This window comes from Vanacampus margaritifer, chromosome 15 (genome assembly GCF_051991255.1).
Source record: "Vanacampus margaritifer isolate UIUO_Vmar chromosome 15, RoL_Vmar_1.0, whole genome shotgun sequence".
In the NCBI taxonomy this organism is placed as follows: Eukaryota; Metazoa; Chordata; class Actinopteri; order Syngnathiformes; family Syngnathidae; genus Vanacampus; species Vanacampus margaritifer.
Window position 1 is genome coordinate 21,172,349 of NC_135446.1, and position 19,721 is coordinate 21,192,069.

Consider the following 19,721-nt stretch of genomic DNA (forward strand, 5'->3'; position numbering starts at 1 on the left):
ATGGATTATTCAAGTCGGTTTTAACGCCACCGTTTTCATCCAATCTGGAGGTTTTTTTGAGGCTGTTTGATTTTGTTAGATAGTCATTGTTTGATGTCTGTTGGGGTCATAGATCAGTCAAGTACAGATTTAATGGCAGCCTTTTCATCCAGTTCGAAAGCTTTTCAGGGATCTCTTGATTTTTCTTGGTCCTCATTTGAGGACATTTGCAAATTGTTTGAGGACGATGCGGTCATAGATTATTCAAGTGCCAATTTTATGCCACTGATAACATCCATTTTGTTTGATAGCCAATCTCAGCTTCTCCTCAACACTCGACTTCCTCTCTCTCCTCCGACTGCAGCGGTAGAAGACAGGAAGTTGTTCATCGGCATGGTGTCCAAGAAGTGCAACGAGAACGACATCCGGGTCATGTTCTCGGCCTTCGGCCAGATCGAGGAGTGTCGGATCCTGCGGGGCCCCGACGGGCTGAGCAGAGGTGCGTTGCGCTGCGTCGCCGGCCGGATGCCGCTCGCTTCCATCCAGCGCGGAATGGGAAAATGGCCACAGCAGCCTCCAGTGCCCCCCCCCCGTCCCCCCCCCCCCCCGCAACGGAACGCGGCAGAACCCTCTAGAAAGGTTCTGCTGGGAGGTGGGGGGGGGAGTTGCTTCTCAAAGACGCCACTTGACTTTGACTTCAACAACATGACTTGACAAATCTTTCCAATCACAAATCAGTACTCGACTGACGCATTCACCACCTTACGGACCGTCGGAATGACACACCCAAATATACGCTTTCTAGATTTTTTTGTTCATACACACTAAAATTGTTATGGGTGAAATAAACCTCTTAATGTTATGTTTAGTGCCACAATATTTTATGCCTACGACGTATGTTGTAACTGAGCAGGTTTTTATGACTTGTTTGGTGCAAATCGACTTGACTCGCCTTGCTTGACTTGATTCAACTGGTTTTGATTTTGCCATTTAAGACTTGAGACTGACGCGCAACTTCCTCCCACCTCCGGTTCTGGTCTCGTTCAATGTGTACCCTTGAGTGACATCTTGGGGCTGCTGTGGCTGCTGGGAATATTTTGGCTCTATATAGCATCTTTCCCTCTCTCCCCCGACCCCCTTTTTCCTGACCCACCCCACTCACCCCCCTCCTCCCAAAACCACGACCCCCCCCACCCCCCGCCCCGCCCCCTTTCCCACCACATCACTCCTGTACATGTGCTTCACCTTCCAGCCTGAACTCACTGTCGTCCCGTCATCGTTACAACGCTCACTGAGGTTCACTTCAACGTAACATTCTCCCTCCATTTTCCATTCCAAGAAATTAAGCTGCGCTTGAGTTGTCACGAAACTTTCGGGTGATGCTGCGCCAACTTGCACTGACAAAAAAAAAAAAAAAAATCATAATTTAGCATCCAAATTTGGTAGCTATCTGTCCAAATCTCCCAGAAAGGTTGGCCATTGGCAAACCCTTGGAAGATGACCATAAAAGGGCAGACTTCCTGTTTCTGTCTTCTTGAGACTTATTTGTGGGTCTACTTATGCTAAACATGCCTGCTAGATTTCATGTTATTAAGTCATTGGCTACAGGGGCTGAATTTTCCAAACTTAACTCCAGGGCACAAGAATCCCTGAAATTGACCCCTAAAACAAATTTGCAGACGTCCTGTGTGCATTTTTGAGACTTTTTGTGGGCCTATTGATAATAGACGAGCCTACCAAATTTCATGTTGCTAAATTAAATTGGCTTTGGGAGTTGGATTTTGCTTATTAATTTGCCCACAGTTACATGTATAATGTGATGATCAATATAATGTTTATTGAGGGCCAATACAAATTATGATTGCAATTTATTATCCAGTGTGCAGCAAATAACAGCATGTATAAATCCATCGAAAGAGAATTGATTCCATTCCTCCATGAAGCTGGTTGCTCAGTTTAAAATCCACCACCTGTGCTTCCCGTGCGTCCTCCTCTTCTTCCTCCTCTTCTTCCTCTTCCTCCTCCCGTCACGCCAGCTTCAGTGTCATCTTGTAAGTCGTGTGTTGTTGTTGTTGTTGCTGTTGTGTAGTTATTGTGTAGTCGTTCTGGATGTTTTACCGTTGCTTTGACTTTCCCAGCGTGCTCCACCCTCTCCTGATTCTTGAAGAAGCAGCCCGGCTGTACCAAAATGCCGCTCTCGTTCCAATTTGTCCCCCCCGGCATCCGACGTCCGCCTACCTCCCCCCCCCGGTGGCGCTCTTTTGTCCTGTTCAATATTTTAGATGTCTCGGTGCTAACGCGGAGCACTTAGCGGCAAGCGAAAAGAGGAAGTACCGCCGCGCCGGTTTTGGCAAGTAAATAAACACCCCCCCGACCAGGTTGGCAAGTAAACAGGTCCAAAAGCATCCCGGCAAGTCCCAGGATCCGCGAGACCCACCTCTTGGCGCCTCTGAGCCGCTTTTAAAAATTGCGGCATCAATCAGAGGAGCCGTCGTACTATTAATAAAATATGGATCGTACCACCAGCGGACCGGCGGGCCAAGGGAGCTAGCCTACTTTTGCAAAAGGACTGTTTGCTTCCCCGCCACCGGGAGATATTTTTAGGGCTCGGGAGCTGAACTAAATAAGCTGCTTGACGGTTTATTTAGTGGCACCAAACGGGTCAAGCCGAGTTGTATCACCCGATAACCGCCGATGGTCTCGGAATAGTCCCAATCGGTAATCAGGAGGGAGACGTTAACCCAAATGAAAGCCGAACGCGAGTCCCGAGAAGCGGGTCAACAAAATGGCTCATCAAAGTTGTTGGAGGAAGATTTGAAGGTCAAAGATTCCACTGCTGCTGCTTTCATGCCACGCTTTTCATCCACTCACAAAGATTTTTAGGGATCTTTTTGCCTTTTGATTGTCAGTCCAAGCCGTTTCTAAATTGAATTCCACGATTCACACCAAAATGGCGGACTACCTGCGACTTGAGACTTTTTTTTGTGAATTTACCCATGAGAGAAATGCATACCAAATTTCATGTTGCTAAGCCAAACCGACTTCAGCGGTTGAATTTTCAAAAACAAATCAAGGAGATCAGAATCCCTGGAAACGACCCCTGGAATGTTCACAAAATGGCAGACTTCCTGTGTCTTTTCGGACATGTCACCTTGAGGCTTTTTTGCGGGTCAACCCGGTAATGTCGTGGTTAGTAAATGTCATGTTGTCAAGTGCACGCAAAAAGACTTTGGGGGCTGAATTTTGCGCCGCAAAATCGAGGGGGCAACGATTACTTTTTTATAGGAGTATCAAATTTTAATCGTAATGAATCGTATGACTGATTAATCAAAAATACTATATCTGTTCTAAATGTACAATAAAAAAAAATTCTAGGTTTTCATACTCTTGTTATCATAAAAGTGGGGGGGAGGATTAAACTAATAGAAATATGGCTGCATCTTTTAGTCATTGATACAGTGATTTCAAGTCAGTTAAAATGAAAAAGATTGTCCTGTATTGTAAAAAAAACATTATTGATTTGTGTTTAGGTCACTTTTCTGCCACTAGATGGCATAATTGCATTTGTAAGACGGTGACAGCTCAGTGGCATTTTTCTTTTCGTATTAAGAGCTGTCTAATCTTTAACATGAAGTAACATTTTTTAAATTGTAAAATACAACTTGACCACATTCTTCATGCAATATTATTACATTTATTACGGCTAAATTTTGACATGGATTTTTCTGCTGTATTGCGCCTGGAATGAACACACACATTTTGACCCCCCCCTACTTTTTCAAAAACGTAACCTTCCTGAACCCTTGACCCAAGCTCCCTCGCTACCTTGTTATGGCCGTTCAGCGAGTTGGGTCTTTCACCAGGGCCGGCGGTGCAGTTTTTATATGCTCTCCACGAGGCAGATCCCAAAACGATTCATCGTTCTGTTATTTGTCAACATCTGATTGGCTGATTAGCATCAGTAAGGCCCATCCCACATTTTGGGGGGAAAAGGAAGACCCCGAAGCCGGTTTGACGTAGCAACATGAAATTTGGTAGACATATCTAGCAAGAGTGTACCCCCCCCCCCGCCCCCCAAACAAAAAGTCTCAAAAAGACATGTCTGGACACACACCTGCAAATGGACAGGAAGTAGTCGTCCAGTTCAATTTGGACCGCTCCTCGATGGGCTGGCGAAAAAGTGTGACCTGCGTCCCGTGTGACCTCGCAGCCGTCGGGAGGCTTCGGATGGCGGGGAGGTGGAGTCACGTGCAAAGTGGGCGGGGCTGTGGTTGTCATGACACTGTGCTTGTTTCCTGCTGTTGTTGCTATAGCGACCGACAACACTCGTTGTCCCGTTCTCTGTTTTTTGGGTCTCTTGTGGGTTTTTTTATAACGACGACGTGTCCAACCCTTTTGTCTTGTTTTTGTTTTTTCTCGTCTTTCCTCCTCCTCTTCCTGCCCTCCTTCCTCCCTCCCGCTGTCCCGCCATCCCTCCCCCGTCCCCTCCCCGTCCCCCTCCTCCCTCCCTACAGGATGTGCCTTTGTCACGTTTTCCACCCGAGCTATGGCACAGAATGCAATCAAAGCCATGCACCAGTCTCAGACTATGGAGGTACTGTGCCCTCTCGTCTTGTACTCTGTCAAATGTTCACATGAATTTGCCTTTCAGCCGTTTTCCGTCCAACACTGCCACACGCAGGCCATTCATTAGGAACACACGCACAATGGGCTGAATTCAGCACCGCTTGTATGCAGTCCAATATCCAGCACAGTCTGCAATTTTTTCTTTCTTTTTTTGTGGCTCTTTTTATGACAGACATAGCTTCCAAATTTCATGATGCTGAGTGAAGCTGTCTTTTTGGTTATTCGATCAGATCTGTCCTTGTGAAGCTATTACAGTTTTATGGCATATCATCAAAGTTCACCGTCATGCTCCGCCCCCACACAAGGATGAACACTTAAATCGCTCATTTATACATGCAAGGTTAAAATTTGCTATCAGATGAAATTTCTATTTTTTTTTTTTTTTTTTTTGTGAAATGGCCAAAATCAATCTAAAACGACGAGCCAAAAAGGCCAACTTGGTTTTAGGCTCTTCGGACATGGCTTGAGACTTTTTTGTGGCACTTCTCATATTTGACATGCCTACCAAATATCGTATCATTAACTCAAACTCGCCGCGAGGGCTGAATTTTCAAAAAGAAGAATCAATGGAAATAACCTTATTTTGGCCTCTTCAAACCCAAACGGCAGACTTCTTGTATCATTTCACGTTTTTTTTATGGGTCTAGTCATTATAGGGAGGCCTACCAAATTTCATGTTGTCAAATCAAAATGACTCCGTGCCTTCAATGATTAGGTTGGCATGAGTACTGATGATTTATACGTGTTTTTTTTTTTTTTTATGCTACAGCATAAAGAAGGCTTTAATGCAGCCTCTCAACTGCAGAGAACAGTTGATTAAATGGTAGTTATTACACAAATGGGCAGTAGGTGGCAGCAGAGCAAAAGAGATCAGCCAGGGCCATGTTGCAAAAAAGCTCATTTACTCACAGTTCTGAACAGATTTGTAAATAATGATTCGCTATATTCTAATGCTAATTGCTGCAAAACGGAAGCAGATGCAAATATGCTTTTTTTTTTTCCTAAAGAAAGAAGAGACTTTGGTAGCTTCCATGTTTTTATAGCAACAGAACAGAATATTCTGTGGATCTTGCAAAATTGGTCAAAATCCAGTAAAACAGCTTGGAGTGAAGGGGGTTGCTTCAGTGAAAATGGCTGGGAATGAATGAGTTAATATATTTGACTTCTTTTCTTACCAGCAATAACTTCAAACTGCTCTTAATCAAGTCACCGTTTCTAAAACAGAATCTTTTTCTGGACTACTTAAAAAAAAATAATAATAATAATAATTTTTGAGTATGCTGACTTCTCCGGGGTCCGCCACACCATTGATGCCTACCATATTGCATGTTGCTACGACAAACTCACTTTGGGGGCTGAATTTGTTCAATAATTCTGGGACTGAAAGTGAGCTAACTATTTCGGCTCGCTCACTTGACATATCTGAGAATTCGCGTACAAGTGCTTAAAAATGTGGCGTTTGCGCATGCTAGCTATGTCAGCGCTAACCCGCATCAGCGAGGCTTCTCTCGCCTGGCGGAACTTTTAAAAAAAAGCGGTGAAAACAAACACCTTTGACACGGAGGAGGAGGTTCGCGCAGACCTCATCAGCTGCGCCTTAATGGGGGTCCTGGATGCCAGCTATTTTCTTTTGTGCGTGCGTGCGTGCGCGCGCGCGCGCGCGAGCGTCGGCTTCCGGACGGGTGACAGGCCTGCCATCGGGAGAGAATTAGACGAGTGAGTCAGCGCTAATAACAGGCTGTGCGCTGCATTCGGCCCCCCTCGTAACCCCCTCGTAACCCCCTCATTAGGCACGATCATAATAATCACCCTGACCACGACACCCCCCCCCCCACCTCCCGGGCCTGGCGCGCCTTTCGATGGTGCGCTCGTCAGTTAGCATTGTGCGAGGAACCAAATTGACGCCGCTTAAGTGCTGCTCAATGGAGACCTTTCACACATCACTGTCGGATTGTAAGGATTTTATTACAATGAGATTTGATCAATGGGAAAAATGTGTGCAAGGAACCAAATTGGGTTCCTTAAGTAAAGTGACCTTATGACCTTTTATGCCTCACCATGAGACAAACCAAAGAATAAAATTGATGTTTGTTTGAATGGACTTATGTATGAATATGTGTGTCTTTATGTATTGCATACTTAAATACACACTAAAATTAAGAATGATGTACATTTGTTTGCACTACCTTCATTTTGTTTTTGGATTTATTTGATGTATTCTGCCAATTATGTCAGGTCCAGCGTGTTCAATAAAAAAGCTTTTGTTTGATGGAAACCTGGAATGGTTGCACATTGTTCGGCTTTCGGTTGGCTGAACGCGCGCGCACGCACGCACGCACGCACGCACGCACGCACGCACACTTCCTGTGGTGGTAAACAAGCCACGTGGCCTTGGGAGCTCTGGTTTGGTCAGCTGCTGCAATTTCAAAGAAATTACTTTTGCTCTCAATGCTGCGTTTTGGTAAATGGAGTCGGGTTATTGGCTTGGCTCCGTTTCAGCACGCGTGCATCTGTGGATGTGTGTGTGATTCTCAGGCCCTAATCACATGACTTTTCCAGTGAAAAGTCCGATTTTTTTTTTTTTTTGCCCCAAAATGTTATTTTTCAGCATAATAAATGTTGCGTGTGTGTGTTATTTTCGATCTCTGTGCGCGCGGTGTGTGTGTGCGCGCGCGCTCGTGTTGACAGGCCTGTCACTGTCATATCCCGCGTCTCATTACGGCGTGACATTCAGGCGGGCGCCGCCACGTGCCGCCCACCGCCTGAATGTCACGTCCTAATGAAAGTGGATGGCAGCGAGACAGCTGATTGGTTCACCGGGTGGGGGCGGCTCGCCACCGTCGCGCACCCTCCTCCCCCTCCGTGCGCCCTTCACCGTTCTTTCATGTGCCTCCTTGTCACCGTCATTCAGCGAGTCGGGTCCGAACCCTATTTGTTGACACGTTGCTGTGTTTTTAAATGGAAAGTCAACCCCCAAAAAATTCTTGACAATAATATGTTCTATGCGGCCCCACTAGTCGAAATATGGTATTTTGGTTAATATTGTGTTAGTGGAATATGAGTTGAGCAGCAAAATCGAGCCATTTTTATTCATCTTAGAAAGCGGCCATTTTGCCACTTGCTGTCGAGTGAAAATGCTCAGGTCTCAGGTAACAACCAATCACAGCGCAGCTTCATAAATCAGGTGTGCTGAGATTAGCACAAAAATGCAAAATGGCCGCACCCCCAATGAGGATTTTGCTGCATAGCTCATATTCCACAAATGTAATATTAATCAGAATGTCATGTTTAGACTAGTGAGGTCACATATAATATATTGTTGCCAAGAAATGTTAAAGGTTGACTTCCCCTTTAAACAATTTATTAATTAATTTATTTTTATTTATTTATTTATTTTTAATTTATTTATTTATTTTAATTCTTATTTTTATTATTATTATTATCATTATTATTATTATTTTTAATTTATTTATTTATTTTAATTCTTCTTATTATTATTATCATTATTATTATATATTTTTTTAATTCTTATTTTTATTATTATCATTATTATTATTAGTTTTAATTTATTTATTTATTTTAATTCTTATTTTTATTATTATTATTATTATCATCATTATTATTATTATTTTTAATTTATTTATTCATTTATTTTAATTCTTATTTTTATTAGTATTATTATCATTATTATTATTTTTTTAATTTATTTATTTATTTTAATTCTTCTTCTTATTATTATTATTATCATTATTATCCCCAAACCAAATACAGAAAGCGTTCATCATTCTGTTATTTGGCAACATGCGATTGATCGGCTGAAGTCAGTGTCGAGCAGACGTCCAGAATTTTACAGGAAAATTGCGCGATTGGAGCCTTTTGAACTTGGAATTTGGTCGACGTGTCCATCAAAAGTAGACCCACAAGAAAAACGCGTTGGATGTCTGCCATTTTGGATGTCAGCACCCGTTTGGACCCGTGTCCCGTTCAAGCTGTATGCAAATCAGGGCTGGTTCTGGTGGGGATTTGAGTGGGCGTGGAAAGCCAATATGGAATCCAAAATTGCGCACTCGGATCACAATGGCGAGCGGGTCGGTCAAGCTTGTAACGTGGGAGTGGATGTGCGTGAATGTGAATAGTTAGTTAGTTAGTTATAATAGTTATGATCTAAATGACGTCGCTAGCCTCTTTCTCACGCTGTCACGCGGGGCAGAAAATGAACATCCCCCTGAAATTTCAGCCGTCGCAATTTCTTTGACTTTGGCAGACGCCATCATTTGGTCGACGTCTATCAGGAGTCGAATCGCAAAAAAAAGTGTGAAAATGCACTCGACGGCTGCCATTTTGCTTGCAGTCAACGTTTCACGGCTTCTGTTTGTACCCCAGGAGAGTTTTTGACAATTCAGCCGCCGATGCCAATTTGACTTGGCAACGTGAAATTTGGTCGTGATTAGACCCACAAAAAAAACACAAGCTTGAAAATGCACAGGAAGTCTGTAGATAGCGCACATTTTGAAAAAGCTTTTTTATTTTTGGCACGCTCCCTAAAACACACTCTAAGCGAATGTCCATTCATAGCCAATATTGCCGGTTCTCGCCCTCAAGAAACAAAAGTCCAAGCAAAGCCAGCTGCTCTCTCACACACACGCACGCACACACACGCACGCACACACACACACGCACACACACTAATTAAAGTGACTCCTGATGGTCCAAATCTCTCAATCTTCTTGTCGACCTCTTACCTTTCGTTTTCGCTCTTTCCGGTCATCCTCGTCGTCCAATCGCTTTCTCTCTCTCTCTCTCTCTCTCACATGAACACACACATGTACACACACACACACACATACACGCGCGCACACACACACAGCTGATGAAATAGTTGGAAAAGTCGGGAAATCTCTTTCTGGACTCGGAGATAACTGAGCCCTTGTGGGCCCCACTGGCTTTGGAGTCGGGTTTCCTGCGTGTGCGTAATGTAACACATCATTTTGCAGTGTGTGTGTGTGTGTGTGCATTCACAATCATTTTTGGTCCTTATGAATGTTTTTTTTTTTTTTTTTTTTTTTCGCTCACATGTGATGCAGAGCAATAATGAAACAATTTCACGTCTTCTCCGATTGGGCTTCTCAAACTTTTGGGCTCCAGGGAGATTTTTGCAATCTTCAACATCGTCTCGTGCCGACTCAACCTAATTAACATGCGGACCCCCCGAATGCTACAGGAAGTAAAATGGGCTTATTTTTGTCAACAAAAGTCAAAATTTTCGGCTTTTTCCCAAGATGTCGGCGTCAAAGTCAAAATGATCCGATGCGTCATATTTCTCGAACCCCCAACCCAATCACTCGCGGACCCCCACTTTGACGTCACACCTCCACAAAAACAGATTTTGAGTGTTTTGGACCTGCTGACGAGCCGCACAATCGGGTTTTTTTTACCACGCTTTGAAGTGTTTGTGTCTTCTTCTCTTTCTTGTCGTTTTCATCTCTTTTTGTTCTCATCATCGCGCCCCCCCCCCCTTCCCCCTTTTTCAGGGCTGCTCGTCCCCCATCGTGGTGAAGTTTGCCGACACGCAGAAGGACAAAGAGCAGCGGCGTCTGCAGCAGCAGCTGGCCCAGCAAATGCAGCAGCTCAACAGCGCCACCACCTGGGGGAGCCTGACGGGCCTGGGCGGACTCACTCCGCAGTACTTGGCGGTGAGGAAAGCAGGCTTTTGCAAAAGCAAGTTGCAAACTTTTCCACAAACGGCAGCCGACCACAAATGTACTCACTTGACACTTTGCTCATAATGAGAAAACAAATCAAGACGCTGCTAGAAAGTGAGCCATTTCTATCGTTGGCTATCGAAACGTACAATTACGAGCGAAAGTCGGTGACGCCCACACAAAAGTTGACACAAGATGGCACACAAATAGATATGGCAATACTCGGAGGCATATATTTTAGCTCCTCTGCATAGAGGGACTCACGTTCCTGTCACTTACTGAGTCACTTCCTCGTCTTTGTTTGTGTCCGCATGGCTGGGTTAATACTGCCCCCTGGTGGCCAAGTCACACACACACACACACACACACACACACACCACAAATTCTTGTCATTACATTTGATTGTCTTATTAAAGTACAAGATGATATTTGCTTTGATTAAAAATGTCATCTAATGACTTTCTTTTCAATTGCCGTTTTTTTTCTCATGTAGCATTTCAAGTTGGGAATTTTCCCAACATTCCGGAGCTCTTAAATTCCCCTGCAAATTCCGCGCGATCTTTCTATTTTAAATGTCGGATTTTTCTATCAACTTGAGAGCAAAGAACTCCATCCTGCTATTCTTAGAAGCGAGGAGCTAAATTCATCTTTTGTTTCAAACAAAGGCATGAGCACTTTAAAAGGTCTTCTCATCTTTGTTACCATGACAACCGCACCACAAAGCGTTCCCAAATTAGACATAAAGGAAACGAGGAGGAGGAAAAAAAAGGCGTGAGATGAATGAGAGTCATTTTTAGGAGCTCTTGGTGGGCCGTCATTAAAGTTTGAATATTTCCGCTGCTTGCTCTCATCCGTCTTTTGGCCGCTATTAAACAATCAAGTTGCTTCCGGGAAAGTCATCACGCCGCTCCGCACTTCACAAGCAGGCGGCTTCGGCTTATTTCGACAACATTTGTCTCCACTCTTGAGCCCAACAAAGAAACGAAAAGATGTTGGAGCAAATGGACGGCAACAATCCGTATCACAATCAAATATTGAAATTAACACAATTAAAAGCCCCCAAAAGGAGGAAAAACAACATTTTTCTGAGGAGCTCCTCTTGAAGTCACATCAGATCACTTCTTAACGAAAACCGCACACACCAGATTGGCTTTCACAGATGCCCGTCAAAGAAAAGAACAAATTGGGCGGAAGCACCGCACGCAACGCACAATGGAATTATTTTTTTGAATGTTCCGTTAATTCCCGCCGTCTTTGAGGCCGCCTGGCGTTTTTTGTGTTGTTTTTGACTGCATCAGTGCGGCTTTTGTTTTGGAATCCAATTAGGCGAGCGGATGAGAGCTTTCATGCTTAACTTGTCGGAGGAGCGATCACGCCACATTAGCGCTCGTTTTGGCGTGCCTGGATCGTCTTTTAAGTCTCGCGTGCGGACGGACGCGCGTCGTCCTTTCTCACACGCACGCATGATCTTGATCGAATGATGAAGTGTTCAGCTCTGTTGAAAATGTTTTCATAAATGGCTGATTAAACCTTAATCAACGTTTCAATGAACGGTTTCACACCACTTGTTTTTTTTTTGCATCCACTGTCTAAAAATGTTATGATGATGTTCTATTTACCTAAAAAAAAAAAAAATCCTCTTGTACTTTTAATGATGTTTTGGAAGGAAAAGCCATCAAATTTCAACAGGAAAGAATACTAATTATTATTCCGTCATAGGAATTTGGTTCTCGTACCACTAATGGTACGCAGAGCCATTGAAAAATGAAACCATTTTCTTGGCATTTAGACACCGTGGGTGCGTACGCAAGTTGAAAAAATATCGATAAAAAAATGACGCACTTTCTCTCCGTGATGCGCACATACTCACAGCTGACAACGAGGCACTCTAAAGCTGATAGTTAGGCGCATTTCTCGCCCGCTGGCTAACCGCATGCTGCCATCACACTTGCTAACTGTCGAGTGACTTGTGCAAGACTCGCCGAGTGCACACATGGCGCCGTTGTAGCCACGCAGCCACGTGAAATGTCGCCACAATTCAGTCCGACGTAGTTGTCCGTCTTTGCACGTCTTCAAGCAAGTCGAACGTACTTGGAAACGTCTGTGAATTGACTTTCTCTGTTTGCAGTTGCTCCAGCAGGCCACTTCCTCCAACAACCTGGGCGCCTTCAGCGGGATCCAGCAGATGGCGGGTGAGTCCACTGATGGTCCGTGGCGGCGGCGGCGCCACCGCCTTTGTAGCGCCTCCCTCTTTTGTGTTTTTTGTGAGCAAAGAGCATAGCAGATGAAGTTGCGGCGCGGAGCCGAGCAAAAAGCGCCCAGATCTTTCGCCCCTGAAGATTTATAAAGCCTCGCAAAGATTTGTCTTGATCTCGTAATGAGGCCAGACAGGAAGTGAGCCGGTGGCGGCGGCGGCGGCGGCGCGCGTAGCGAGCGGCCTCATCACACCACCATCCATCACATGCCAAGAGAAAGCTTGCAGGAAGGAAGAAGAGCGCCTTCAAGTTCTTGGGAAATAGCAACTTTGCAAACGGGATGGGACGGACTCCGGCATGTGTTGTTGGTTGCTGGACGCAGAATTGTCGGATGACGCAAAAAGTGCTCGGAACTTGCGGCGCTGACTTATCTGAGTTTTGTTTAGTTGGGGGTCCTTGAGATTTTCTTGTTCATCTCGATACAACACGATAGACATGCTGGAAATGAGTTGCTCAGTAAAACGGGCTTTGCGCGGGGGGCGGGGGGGTCTGTTTATGATTAACCTTTCAAGTAAATTTCATGTTGCTAAGTCAAACAGGCTTCAGGGGCTGTTTTTATTTTTTTTATGATAGCAAGAAAAGGCAAGAATTGCTGGAAAGTTTATACCACTGTAATATGAAGCCGTTTTCATTTCATTCAATTGTGTCTTTTTTTCACGTACCGCTAAAAAAGAGCCTGCGTACTTTTTCTTACTTTTCGAATAGTTCTTCAAAAGAAGCCACTTTCTATCCAGACGGTTCTTTTGCTTTGCTATTTTTGTGAAAGGTCTTTTTGTGTGCGCCTCCCGCCCTCAATTGTCACACCCGCCCGTCTTATGCGCCAAAAGGCGTCATCACGCCAGCATTTTTCATCTCTTTTTTTTTTTCAGGGGGAAAAAAAAAAACGCTTTTTTGGAAGGCGCTGTGGGGTTCTGGACTGGGCCGGTCCATCTGCGCTAGCGTTTGGCCTGGAGCCGGCGGGCGGGCGGCATCTGCACTTGACGGCGTACACTCGTGAACAATCCTGTTTGGTTTTTATTCATCTGCAACTTCTCTTGGAAAAGCACCTTGAACCGGCAGACAAATTGGGAATTTGGAAGGAAAAGGAAAGGAAATCGGGGCGAGGATCGGTCGCATTGGGGAGAGATAAAAGCTGTCCAGACCAAAAGGTCAGCAGGGTGCAAGAAGAAGGAACCAAGAACAAAGCGACGCCGAGGATCAGCGGTCGAGTGGGCGTCTCGCAACCCAAAGGTTGTCGGTTCAATCCCATGCCGTTGCGGCCACATGGAAGTACCCCTTGAGCAAGATACTCAAACCCCAGTTGGTCCTGATGCTGCGTCATCAGTAGCTGAATGAGTGGTCGAATGAAAAGCGCTTTAGCGAAAGATAAAGCAAGTGGCAAGTGGCCGGTCCCGAGAAATTCAAAGGTTTGCATGTTCGCATCGATGAGCGATTGCAGGTCTTGGACAAAGGGTCCTTGTCCTGGCAGTCTTTGAGCAAGTGTCTTTGACAGAGATTCCTATCCTGGAATTCTTGGACAATTTCCTTTCCCTGCAAGTCTCCCGATCGCTTGATTCTTTGAGCAAGTGTCTTTTGTCCCACAAGTGTTTGAGGAACTGTCTTTGTCCTGGAAGCCTTCCTTGTTCCAGAATTCTTGGACCAGGTGTCTTTGTCCTGGAATTCTTTGCGAAAACTGTCCCTGTTGTGGAAGACCTTGATAAGGTCTCATTGTCCTGAAAGACTTTAGCACAGTGTCCTGGTCCCGGAATTCTTTGACAAACTGTCCTTCTACTGGAAGTCTTTGGCAAAGCTTCCTTCTCAGGGAATTCCTTGACAAAGCATCTTTGTCCCAGGATTCTTTGAACAAGCGTCTTTGTCCTTCAATTCTTTGACAGTGTCCTTGGACCACGTCTCCTTGCCCTGGGGGTCTTACACAAAGTGTCCTTGTTGCAACCGGAAACAGGCTTTGTGTCAATTATTTCACAAAAGATCTCTTTTCGTGTCCGTCGTCCTGGTTTTTGTGTGTGTGGTTTTTGGGGGACACCTCGAGCGCCCCTGATTCTGACATTCTGGATCTTTCTGTGCCGTCTTGTTTTGTGTGTAAGCGTGCGTGCGTGTTTGTATTCCCATGGAACGGTATATACACTGCACTGTATATACGACTCATCCACAAGCTCATGCGTCGTCAGGGCGACCGCGGTCGACGCCGCGGCGAGTCACCACACGCGCCTCGGCCGGAGCCAACGTGGGAAAACTTGACTGAAGACTCTGTGGCTCCCCCCCCCCCCACCCCCCAACCCCCCTCTCTGCAGGTATGAGCGCGCTACAGTTGCAGAACTTGGCCACTTTGGCGGCGGCGGCGGCGGCAGCCCAAAACTCCGCCAGCCCGTCCACCGCCAACGCCCTGTCCTCCGGCGCCGCCTCCCTGGGAGCGCTGGCCAGCCCAGGTAACGCCGCAGCCCCATCGGCTCGCCCCCGCGCCGGCCGGCGTGGTGTGCTCGCGCTCGCCGGGGGGGGCTCCTCGCCATCATTCACCGACATCGCCACCAAATTCCACCGATCACCCATCAGCCATTTGTGTGACACGCCTTGTACATGCGTACGTGCGTGCGTGCGTGCGTGTATGCGTGAGTGCGCTTGTTTTCGTACAGCTGTTATGTCGGTGGTACCAGCTTGTTTTTGTTGGGCTCAACAGTGCCACCTTCCAGCGCCTCCCTTCCCCCTAAAAAAAAAATCAAATAGTTGACTAACCTCCTCTCGGCCGCCTCGTTGGCGTGATGGCCGCTGTGGTTACCCAAAACTCATATGGACAAAAAATTGTACTTGTAAACAAAAACAAGTTGTGAATTTAGACCAATAAATTGGATGAAAAATATTGGATTGAAAAAAAAAGAAAAAAATTGGATGGGGGGGAAAAAACAATGTTCCAGAAAATCTGGTGTTCATGAATTTACATCAAAGCATGATTCTGATTATTTGTTTGTAAAGGGAGTGAATTTAGATAACAAAAAGTTGTCAAACAACACTGCCAATCTCAATAAAAACTTGTTTGTGAATTTTGTCAACAAAAATATGTTTTTCTGTAACTTTTCTAATTCATTGATGTGGCAAAAAATTAAAAATAGAATCGTGATTTAGATAACCGAAACTTTTGAATTTAAATTGAAGAATTTGTTTGAATTTTGCAACAAAAATCTTGACCATGAATTCCGACCAGTGTGATTAGGGATCCCCAAAATGGTTCTGGAGCAGATTGGGTCAGCGTTTTTGGTAAGCACGGGCGTCTGAGGGAGCAGACTCCATTTATGGCACTAGTAGCACGCCCTCTTTTTCTTCTTCATCTTGTTCTTGGTGGAAGTTGCGCCTCACTGCCGCCACCCGCTGGCCGCCGGCGGGCACGCCAGCCTGCATGGAACCACGAGCCCATCGTCACCTCACGCACATGCGGCCGATCACACTTGGAGGCCTTTTGTCTTATTTGTTGTGCTCTTGTGTTTGTTTGTTTTGTTTTTTCTTTGCTCGACGGTTAGCTTGGCATCATCGCACCCCACCGCCAGCGCGCGGCGCACTCGGCCCGTCTTGTGTCTTGGTTTTGAGGGTTTTGGCCGGTGCTATTTTGGCGTCAAAGGCGTGAAAGGCCAGACCCGTCCTGACCGCTGGCGCTTTGTTCCCCTTCCTGTGTGTCCCCAGCAGGAGGCGCCCCGATTGGCTCCAGCGCGGGCGCCATGAGCTCGCTGACGTCGCTGGGCACCCTGCAGGGCCTGGCGGGCGCCACCGTCGGCCTCAACAATATTAACGCACTAGCAGGTAGCGTCAGCTGTGAGTATTCGTGGCATGCGCCATCTGACACCCGCGCTTGGCGGCCTTTACGCCACGTTATACTAGTGCACGCAATTGCCAACGTCCTAGTAGGATTAGACTAGTACACCACTACACTAGTAGAGCGACGAGGACACAAGAGTTCTAGCGCAGCGCCTGTTGTTGTAGTGCAGACTTGGTGTACTAGTTCATGGACGATGTGACGCACTAGTAGCATATGGAATAAAGGTCGAAAATGGCTTTCCATGCACCCGCCTATGGAGGACCAAAGCTGCCAAAATTCAAAATAAATAAATGGCTAAATAAATGACTGAAAGTGAAAATAAAAACGGATATAAAAAAATATAGTTTAACAATTAAATCCAAAAAAGTAAATATACATGGAAATAAAACAAATATTGTATTGTAATTAGTTTTTGAATTATATTTTTTATATCCGTTAATTTATGTATTATATATATTATATATTATATTCATTTTTATTTTCACTTTTAGTCATTTATATATTTAGAATTTTGGCAGTTTCGGTCCTCCATAAACTACCCCCCCCCCCCACCCACACACCCACACCGACACCCCCCCCCCCCATCCCCCCATCTCATGCCTATTATGTTGCCATGGCCTTGCCCACCACTGATTGGTCCATTTCGCCATTGCTACTTCCTGTTGGCGTCCAGTTGTCCGCAACGTTGTCACCTTCCCGTTAACGTTTTGATCAAATCCATGTGTTTCCTTCCAATTCTTTTCAAATTTCTCCAAATCAAAATCGTCTCGCTATTGCAGCACAACTTGTTTGGTCGATTTTGCTCATTCCTCTTCACGGGCCTTTCAAAATGAACGTCAGGGCAATAAACCACATGCTGCTTCACCAGCTGACATGACATAGCGTAGCGTAAATGGATAGAAACATCTGAAAGTAAGCGCCCATGTTGTTGTTTTTCTGTGAAAGTCACGCACCCCCATGAGCGCCCCCCCCCCCCCAGCCCCCTAGCAAGCGCTTTCTGGGGTCTTCATCGGTTCTTGTGACAGGCGAGCTTCCGCCACATTATTCTCCACTGACCTTTAGCGCATCCGCTGTGGTAATCCCCCCCCCCCCCCCCACCCTCCTACACACGCACTTCAACTGGGGGGGGGGGGTTATATCGCCCCCCCTACACCCCCCCCGCTCCGCACTCGCCCTCATTTAAACACATCTAAGCCTTAATTGAATTGCAAAGGTCAGCGGTGCAATTATCCCGGAATAAATGAGTGACCTATAATCCCGAGTGCTGCAGTGATCATTTATTTGCTCGTGTCTGACGGGGAGACGACAGGACGCAGCCCCTACAACACCCCCCCCCCCCCCCCAACACCCCCTGGACAAGTTGCGCTGGGTGGTGAAATGAAGCCGTGACATGCCGCTAATGAGCGCCACTGCCGCGTTTGCTCAGGGACTCCACTGACGTCCACCAACGCCCCCCTGACAGGCACCACGTGCTGAGTGACCTCAACCGCAAGCCCCCCCCCCCCCCGAACCCCCACCCCAGCCCCCGCGCCACAGGCTGGCAAATAACAGCTAGCAGTCAATGGAAACAGTAAAAGAAAAGGAAGTAAATGCCTCAATTAACTTTAAACGCCAGGCAGCTTTTTAGATTTGAAACATTTGACCATTAGTGAATAGTAAAACAGATGTTGAACTTCCATATAAGTCCTGTAGGTGGCAGACTTCCAAACTTCAATTTGGCCAGAAATTACATTTTGTTTTGTTGTGATTCTTGTGTGTCGTGTGTCGTATGTAAATGATTTGCAACAACAAAAAAAGTCATCACAATTTGATGAGCGAAGGAGTAAGCGCACTCTTCTCTCTTTATTGTTGGTTTTGATGTAAAGTTGCTCAAATGCTCTCAGGTATGGCGGCGCTCAACGGCGGCCTGGGCGGCGCCGGGCTGGCCAACGGGGCGGCGGCGGCGGCGGCAGGCACCATGGACGCGCTGACGCAGGCCTACTCAGGGATCCAGCAGTACGCCGCCGCCGCGCTGCCCACGCTCTACAGCCAGTCGCTGCTCCAGCAGCAGGGCGCCGCCGGCAGCCAGAAGGAAGGTATGGCGGCCGCGTGCTTCGCGCTCGCATTGCCCACGCCTTGATTTTCATGTCGGACTATCATTAGTGCAATGAAATATTTGCACGCATTTTTTTAAATGTATTTTTCCTTTTAAATACTATCCAATTTAATTGGGATTTGAAATTGAATAATGACACAAATACAAATGAGCGACAGATAGGAGCAGTCGATTACAATTCAAATCAATGAAAGATTATTTAGGAATATTATAAATGCAAATATTTTTGTTTGTTTGAATGCTAATTAGAAAAAAGTTTCACCATGAGAAATTAAAATTGTTCAAATAAATATAACAATATGCTCGGTTACACATTAAAGTAAAGCAATAAATTAAATAACATACATTTAAATCAAAAATAAATATGGATATTAATTTAGTTTTGGACATTAAGAAATTAATATATATAAACTCAACTACTAATACTATTGTATAAATAATGAAAAATCGCTGACAATAATATTCAGTTAGGCGTAATAATAAATAAATTAAGTTAAAATAATAAATTAAATGATAATGTATATATAATTTATAAATGTGCAATATTACAGAACAGTGTTCCCTCGTTTATCGCGGGAGTTACGTTCCAAAAACTACCCGCGGTAATGGAAATCTATAATTTTATTTATTATTTCCATTAATTACGTTTTTTTTTTTATATATATATATATGTTTTTTTCGTTTTGGTTTGATTTTTAGTTTATTATGAATGCTTTTTCATTCATCATATATGTTCTTTTTTTCATTTACAGTCATTTTTTCCGTTAAAAGTATGATTTTTTTTTATTTACTTATACAGCACAGTATATATTTTTTTGTTTACTGCATTAATAAATATCAGTAAATATTCATTTAAATTAAGCAAAAAATGAAATAATTGTATCCTGATTATTTCAAAACAGGTTTAAGTAATAAAATAATGAACATTGAGAAAATAATTTTGCAATTATTTAAAATAACTAACTAGCAATGACAAGACAGTGAATTTCAGAATCTGTAACTGTAAACTAAAACGCAAACTTGCTTTGAGCGCTTTATCACAACGAAGAGCTCTCAAGTAGTAATCAATTGGCGTTATTGACGCGCGGCCGCTGTGCCCGCCGCAGGTCCCGAGGGCGCCAACCTGTTCATCTACCACCTGCCGCAGGAGTTCGGCGACCAGGACATCCTGCAGATGTTCATGCCTTTCGGGAACGTCGTCTCCGCCAAAGTCTTCATCGACAAACAGACCAACCTCAGCAAGTGCTTTGGTAAACGCCTCG

General features: G+C 45.0%; 1 protein-coding gene across 14 annotated transcripts in view; it reads left to right on the top strand.

The window, feature by feature from the left end:
- The window catches only part of celf2 (cugbp, Elav-like family member 2), a 131,744-nt gene that overhangs the window by 105,900 nt on the left and 6,123 nt on the right, over positions 1–19,721 (top strand). For 4 of the 14 annotated variants that reach the window (XM_077544230.1, XM_077544229.1, XM_077544223.1 and 1 more), the window contains 8 exons: positions 344–478; positions 4,494–4,573; positions 10,137–10,298; positions 12,436–12,499; positions 14,854–14,988; positions 16,232–16,348; positions 18,230–18,439; positions 19,566–19,709. In XM_077544230.1, coding sequence (XP_077400356.1) covers positions 344–478; positions 4,494–4,573; positions 10,137–10,298; positions 12,436–12,499; positions 14,854–14,988; positions 16,232–16,348; positions 18,230–18,439; positions 19,566–19,709 — 1,047 coding nt within the window. The other 10 variants (XM_077544233.1, XM_077544224.1, XM_077544236.1 and 7 more) reach the window with 10 other exon arrangements.